The 7,872-nt window shown below is 57.4% G+C and overlaps 1 protein-coding gene across 1 annotated transcript; it reads right to left on the reverse strand.

The window, feature by feature from the left end:
- Nucleotides 1-2,969: 2,969 nt before the first annotated feature.
- Nucleotides 2,970-7,644, reverse strand: CBX8 (chromobox 8). Its single transcript, XM_074607592.1, has 5 exons — nucleotides 7,496-7,644; nucleotides 6,964-7,007; nucleotides 6,654-6,719; nucleotides 6,489-6,555; nucleotides 2,970-6,292 (listed from the first exon to the last, which is right to left on the reverse strand). Exons 1-5 carry the CDS (start codon nucleotides 7,562-7,564, stop codon nucleotides 5,453-5,455), a joined length of 1,086 nt encoding a protein of 361 aa, XP_074463693.1. The 5' UTR covers nucleotides 7,565-7,644; the 3' UTR covers nucleotides 2,970-5,452.
- Between the last annotated feature and the right edge of the window lie 228 nt (nucleotides 7,645-7,872).

A 7,872-nucleotide genomic window follows, 5' to 3' on the forward strand; every position in this document is an offset into this window, starting at 1 on the left:
AATGTTTGCTACTTGGCCTTTGCGTAATCCAAACTGAACGACAATGTGCCTTTCGGACTGTCCTTATCTCAGCCTTGTCTGCGACACCGGTCCCACGACAGGTTTGTGCCTATGCAAAGCGGGGTGGTGACAGGGTCCTGGGGTCAGCCATGACCCCGACGGGGAGAGGTGCCCTGGTCCCCAGCGGGACACCCAGCCATCGCGCGGAGCCCTGCCGCAGGGCTGAGGGATGCTCACGGAGAGGAAGCCGGCCCGGCAGGGATGCTCTTGCTTAGAGCTGTAGGATGTGGGGGCTGGTGTCCCTGAGGAGGGGGGGAAAAGCATCTGAGGATGCTCCGAGAAGGGGTTGGGCACCGAGCGTCCACAGCGGGTGCAGGAGATGAACCATGAAGGTTCATCTTCACATGCCAGCTCAGCCCCTGCTCCCTCCAGAGCCCCTGTGGACGCTCGTGTGCGTTTCTGCGTGCGGGGGCTCATTCCTGCCTCCCAGCTGGGCAAAGGGTCTCTGGGCCCAGGCTGGCACCCGTGGGAGCGCGTATCCCGACAGCGAGCGCCTTCCCTCCAGCACCCACCCTTCCCGGGCCGGTCTCCTCCCGGTAGCGTCAGGACTCTGCTGTCACCACTTGCTATTGTGCCTTTTGCTCACCAGCTGGTTCGATTCCAAAGGTCTAAGGATGGTAAAAATGATAATCCGGAAATTTTTTTTGACCTTCGTCTCCCCCCCCCCGCCGCGCTCCTTCCCCAGCCCCTTCCCGACCTGGCGTTTCGGGATGGCGGTTCCCCCAGCAGCGCTGGGACGTCTGAGCCAACGGTTCCTGTTGGAGTTTGCCTCTCAAAGGCACATTATGTTAGTGATTTACTGTAATCTTTTGTGGACAGGGGTTGAAAGCCGGTGCAGACCCTGTTTACCAGTCAGTACCATTAGCATTCAAGGTCTACCTTTTTTTTTTCCTTTTTTTTTTTTTTTTTTTTTTTTTTTAAGTTTGCTGCTATGGGTTGGAGTGTTCAGCCGTGTGTCAAACAGCCAATTAAAGGTTTGTCACTTGTCATTTTCTAAGGGGTTTCCGATGTGGAAAGTCCTGCGGTATTTGTATATTGAATGGATATTTTCTCCAGGCATAATCTGGTTAAGCATACTTGTTGTTTTCCATTGGACTGGAAGAGGTGGCCAATTCAGCCATCTTCCCTAGAAACTTAGTCTATTTTTATATATATATTTTGTACCAAAAAAGAAAAAACTGGAGTTGGTGGACGGATGGGGATGGTTTAGGGGGTTTGGTTTGTGTTGAGTTTCTGAGCTGGGTGTGAAAGGCTCCAGAGCCGGAGAGAAGGTTTTTACTGAAAGAAATTGAGGGATGGGTGAAAACAAACAATTGTTCTTGTAACTTGTGCCAGTCGCTGGTCTGATTTGTATGTTTTAATTAAAGAGAGAGCCAAATCGTTCCTGTATGACACTTATAATTGCTTTAAACTACAGCTGTTTGTTTGCTTTTATTTTCAGAGAACAAAAGTTGGGAGATGTTATTACCCTGGGAAAGCGTAAGGGCTTTGTGGAGCAGGACAGGCGGCGGGGGGCTGCGGGGCTGCTCACCGCTCCCCCCGCGCGCCCCCCAGCACCGCGCTGGGTGCGCTGGGTGTTCTCTGCTGTTCTGGCCGCTGCCACGAGTGTAGAGCCACCACCTCTAGGCTGCTTTTAATTTATTTGCAGGAAAACACTAGGAGATGGTCACGTCGGGTGTGTGTGTTGGGGGGGGGGTTGTATAACTTTTTCACTGCTCTTTTTTTAGCATATCAATAAATATTTTTTTAAACTTTTCAGGCTGGTGTGGTTACTGCCACGGGAGCGTCGCCTCCTCTATGGGGCCCGCTGTCCCTCCCTCCCTCCCCGGGGCACCGTGTCCCCGCTGCCGCCGGCGGCCAGGGCTGGAGCAGGGCCCCGGGATGGGTACGGGGGAGGCGCGGAGGGGAACCGGGGCCGGGCAACCAACCCCTCCCTCACCCTCCGGGGGTCCGGGCAGACGCGGCCCCCTCCCGACCCCGGGCTCCGGCTCCTACCGGGCGGCGGGGTGAGGGCCAAGGGGCTCCCGGGGCTCCGCCGTCGGGGCTGCCGTCGGAGAAGGCGGAGCCCCGGGGGGTGGGGTGCGGAGCCGCCCCGATGCAGAGGGTGCTGGGGGGGGGGGGGGGAGGGGGGTGTCAGCCCCTGCGGGCCGCGGCCGGGGGCCCGGCCAGCCGGTTTGTCATCGTCCCACCCCGCCTTCGCTCCGCGCCCGCCCCGCCGGGGGCCCCGCCGCGGCCCGTGTGAAAGGGCCCCCCCGCTGGGCCGGGGGAGAAAGGCGCCATTGTGCGGCCCTTTCTCCCGCTCCTCCTTGACACTCATTTTCCGCGCCCAGCCGCTGACAGCTCCCATAATGCGGGGTCCGCGCCTTTCACCCGCCGCAGCCGGGAAAGGAGGTTAATGAGGACACAGCGCAGAAAAAACACCACCAAAACCAACCACCACCACCACCACCCCCCCTCCGGTTCCCCCCCGCTAGCGCGGCCGGGGCACATTTGAATACAAAGGCCGGGCCCCGACCCGCACCCCCGCCGCTGCCCGCCCCGTCGGAAGGGCGGAGCGCCGCGGCCCGGCACCCGGCGGCGGAACGGCGGCCCCGGGGCTGTTCCTCGCAGCGGAACCGCACACGGCGCCCTCCGCCCCGGCCGGGCATGGCGGAACCCCCCCCCCCCCCAGGGGGACGGCCCGGCCGGCGGCTCCTCTGCCCGGGAGCGGCCCGGCCTCCCCCCGCCCCGTCGGGGCCCGGCCCCGGCCCCGCACGGTCGCGGCTCCCCGGGCGGAGGCGGGGATGCGGGGCCGCCTGCCCCGTCGGGGCCCCACCGTGCTCCCGGGTCGTGTCCCCCCCCCACCCCCGGCCCCGCGCGTCCCCTCGCCCCAGGGCACAAAGGGAAGACAGACACGTTTCTATTTACAAAGTATATATTTAAACTCACATAAAAAGCAGGTCTCATATGGACATTCACGGCTGGCAGAAGACACGTAGTTAAGCTTCACTTCTGAGACTGAGATTTAGCCAAATCGGTTTTGTACAAGTCTTAGATTTAAATAATTCACGCACACGCACCCCCACGCACGCACACTCAGTATATACGTCGCTATATACATACACACATATACACCCACATGTACGTTTCGCTCCATATACATGTGTGGCTGGACGCACACACATACACAGGGCTGGAGCGAAGGACATCGAATCCCGAGCGCGTCCCGGCAGGGCAGGAGTGCGGCTCCGGGCTCTTGCGCAAAGGGAGGACCCCCCCCCCCCCGACCCCAGCCTCGGCACGGCAGCAGTGGGGGGACGAGCAGCTCCATCCCATCATCGTCCCTCCAACAGCACCCGCGGCCCGTGTCGGCTGCCCCTGGCACCGGCACTGAAACCACCACATTGGTTCCTCGTACAAACCAAGTTAAAAATCTCAATTTTACAAAATATGCGTTAAAAAATAAAATAAAAAAAAAAAAAAAAAAAAGAGGAAAAAGAAAAACAAACAAAACAAATAATCCAGAACTCGCAACTGTGGCTCCCTTTGTCCGGCCAGCTCAGCACCCCCTACTCGCCCATCTGACGGAGGTGCCAGGAGAAGGACAGGGAAGGAGACCAAGCAACATGGGGCCGCAGCTGGGCCCAACGGTGGAGCTGCTCCTTCCCCAGCCCCTTCCTCGTCCATCAGGTCCCATGTGCCATCAGCCCCCAAAACAAGAGCCCCAGGGTGGCCAACGGTGGCGAGGAGGGACAAGGGTGACCTGGCCCAGCCCCAGCCCTTGGGCGCTGCCAGCCAGACTTGTGCTTTCCAACCCTCAGAGATGCTCAGCCCAAGGCGTGCGGACGGGGACACCTCCTCCAGCTCAACCGAGATCACACCCCGGGGAAGGACCCGCTTCCCACCCGGGTCAGGCTGACACTGAGAAGGGGGGAGCAGAGCCGGGGGCTGCAGCCCCCACAGCCCCCGGGGCTGCTGCTCAACCGCCCCACTCTGTGCGGAGCCGTGAGACCCCCCGGCCGTGCCCTGCCCCAGCCCTGGGAGACCCACGGGAGGGTCCTCCAGAGCCAGGAGAAATAACGCAGGCTCACAAACCACAAAAAGGCACCCGAGCCAGCAGGGCTGCTCGCGCACAGGAATATTTTGCCTCTTGGCTATTGTTTAACTAGCATAAGAAAAGGGAAATATTTATTGTCTCTGAATGCATAAAGGTGGCTCTGGGATTTGTCAGAGATGTGGATATTACAAAACACTTTATCTGGTGTCTTCCAACAGTCTTAAGTGAACTGTCTTGGGGAAGAAAAAAAAATAATAATAATAATCCACTTTCTATAGCGGTATAAAGCATCTAAATATGGGCAGTGACATGCTACCCTCCCAAACCTCTCTGGCATTTCAGGAATGTAAACAGAGGGGGGGTTTGTTGATTTTTTTTTTCTTTTTTTTTTTTTTTTTAAAAAAGTGGGTGGGGGAACAGAATCAAGCGACCAGACAAAATGAAAACAGATTCTCAGCTCAGTCCCGTCTCCCACAACTGCTACGACAACTCTATTAAAGTGCATTTCAGTATCACCCCTCTCAGGAACCTTACACACACAAACCTCCTCTTCCTTCACAAGAAAAGGTAATTCAAGTTAATACTCCGCTAGAACAGTTTTAGCCTTTTTATGGATTTCTGCTTTTCCCCGCCCCGACTTTGTAGCAACATTATTATTTTTTTTTTTTTCATTAGACTGGAAACGCCCCCTCCCCAACAATACTGTAAATTCAAGTGCTCACTTCAACCGTCAAGGGCAACAGCTCTGGATACAGCACACTTGATTGTACAAGCAACACCTTATATCACAATCAAGAAATCAGGGCACTTTGCCCTCCGAGGGAGTAACACCTTCCCCCTCCACCATCCATAGCATCATATGAAAAATAATAGTTAAAAAAAACCCCAGAACATAATTAGCTATGAACATCGTTTGTTATGTACACTGGCTCCTGCAACAGATGCATGAACTCCGTTAGTTCTCAGTTTTATTGTCCTTTCTAAGAGCAACTGAGCAGTCACTGTTGTCTCCATTTAAATAAAACAACTCAGAGTTGAAATATATATATATAGATATATATAAGCATTTTTTCTTAAATAACATATTTACATCTAATAGAAAATATAACTCTAGAGATAATCTTTCCAACGAAATGTAAGACGTGGAAAAAAAAAAAAAAAAAAAAAAGAATGAGTTAATGAATTTAGGACAGTTTCTAAATCCTCTCCAGGACCCAAAAATAAAAAAGAAAAGAAAATAAAAAAAGAAAATAAGAATTTAAAAAAAAAAAAAAAAAAAAAAAAGGCCCACCAAGTTCTAACCAAGCTTTTGTCTGGATCTGACCGAAGAAAACCCCAGCACCACCTCCGCCAAACTCATCGCTTCTCTTTAAAGAATCCTTGGTCCGTGCTGCTCTCCTTGATGGTGACGGTCAAAAAGTTAGAGGTCACATCAGTTACCACCACCTTCTCCAGGTTGTTGAGAGAGGGGCTCCAGGACTCCTCCTCGGGGTCCCCCAGGATCCTGGCGACGGGGATCCTGGCGATGAGGGAGGGTCGCCCCACCTGGCCCCCCACGCCGTCGCGGTACAGGCTCCCCACGGCGCCCGGGCTCACCGCCCCGTGCAGGAGCTTCGGCCCGCCGGGATCCAGCCCCCCCTGCCCCTTGGGGTCCAGAAAGTCTGCCCGGTGCTTGGCCAGCCGCGCAGGGTAGGGCTCGGCGGCCCCCAGCTTGGCACCCACCTCGGCTCGGTTGGGGCCGGGCAGAGTGCCGGGGAGGTCGGGGTCCTGCCGCCGGGCCAGCTGGATGACGCTGTGTCCCGAGCCGAACTTGGCTGCCCCCGCCGCCGCCTCCTCCATCTTCCTGGCCTTCAGGTAGTCCCCCACCTTGTCCCCCGGCTCCCCCAGTTTCCTCTTGGAGGCATCCAGAGTCTCCGCCAGGTCCTTGTAAAGCTCCTTCCTGGGCTTCGGGCCTCTCTTTTTGGGGGTCTCCCCGGGCTTCTCCTCCACACGGATCACCCGGTCCCGGATGCCGTCTGCTTTGGGGGTGCTGGTGCTGGAGCTGCTCTGGGGAGCCAGGGCAATGTTTCTCAGTCCTTCCCTAGCCCGGGACGTGGAGCCCAGCTCCTGGGGGGACCTGCCAGGATACGGCACCCGGATCCCCCTGGAAGAGTCACTGCGGAATTCATAGGTTTTGGCTTTTGCCTTTGCCTGGGCCTGCAAGGAAGATAAATCAACCGGTGACTTTATTATCCTGCCACCCGGCTGCATAATTACAACTTACAAGACAAGGGGCCGCCTTCGCAAGGAGCATCCTCCTGGGGAGCCAGGGGGGGTCCCTGCTCCCCGCCGCGGCTCACAGCCCTCGCCAGCACCGGTGCGCACGGGGCGGGGGGGGCTCCGGCCTCCTTACCTTTAGCAGGAAGGTTTTGGGCTTGGGGCCTCGCTTTTTGGGCCCGTATAGCTCCATTTCTCGCTCCCTAGAGGTGTTAAAAAAACCAAAGCTTCAATTCAGCATAGCTACAAGACAGCAACACATTTACAAGCGCCCGGGCTGCAGCCAGCAAAGGCCTTGTACCTTTCCTCAAAGGCTGCCAGCAGCCGGGCGTCCAGGATGTTCTCCTCGGGCTCCCAAGTGCTGTACCTGGGGGGGAGGCACAGAGAGAGGGAGCGGTGTGAGGAGCCAGGAACGGCCAGGGGAAAAAAAAAAAAACAAAAAAACCCCCAAATGATAAAATAAATAAATTAAAAATAAAAAAAAACACAAAAAACAAAACAAACACAACACAGAAAACCCGCGGCATAAAGGAAAGGACCCAAGTTTCCTCCCCACTACAATGGGAGCGCAAGGCTGCGGCGCCGGCTCCCCGCACACCCGGCCCACTTACTTCTGCGACCAGCCCTTCCATTTCACCAGATATTCCATGCGCCCCTGCGGATGCAAAGAGGGGGAAAAAAAAAAAAATAATAAAATAAAATAAAATAAAATACGCCGTGAGGGGAAACGGGCGGGGGGGGGGGGGGGGGAGGACACACGACACGGACGCCCCGCGCTCGACGCCCGCAACAAAGATCCACCCGCGTCCCCGCGCGTGTCGAAAACACGCGGGGGAAAGGAGGGGTGCGTGTGGGGGGGGGTGTGGGGGGGCGATAATACAAAATAATAATGATTAAAAATAAAAGCCCAGGGGGTGGGTAAGCTGGCGGGGGAGGGGGGGGGAGGGGGGCGGGCAGCGGCGGAGCACGCCCGGGCATGCGGCGGGGAGAAAGAGCCGCCCCCAACCGCAACCGGGCCGGGGCCGCCGCAGCGGCGGCGGCGGGGCCGGGTGGTGGTGGTGGAAGAAGGGAGCGGGGAAGGAGGGGAAAGGAAGGTCCGCAGGGAGCCGGGGGGGTTTTAAGGGTGAAGGGGGGTGCACCTACTTTGCGGATGCGGCGCTTGAGCAGGGCCTCGGCCGCGAAGACGCGCTCCCCGACGGCCGAGAGCTCCATGTTTACGCGGCCGCTCGCAGCACACAGGCAGCCGCCAGCGCAGCCCAGACCATAATACTCCGCCCGCTGACGTCAGCGACGCGGCCCCCCCTCCCGCACCACCCCCCCCCCTCCACACTCCTCCTTCACACACACCCCCCCCCCCACACTTCACACACACACACACACACACACACACACACACACACACACACACACACGCACCCCCCCCGCACTTGTTGCTGGCGGAGCCGGGTGGAATATTCCGCCCGCGCCGCATTGGCTCCCGCCGCCGGCCCGCCCCCCCCCGGCTTCATAAACCGCCCCCC

The sequence above is a fragment of the Larus michahellis genome, chromosome 14 (assembly GCF_964199755.1).
Source record: "Larus michahellis chromosome 14, bLarMic1.1, whole genome shotgun sequence".
NCBI classification, from domain to species: Eukaryota; Metazoa; Chordata; class Aves; order Charadriiformes; family Laridae; genus Larus; species Larus michahellis.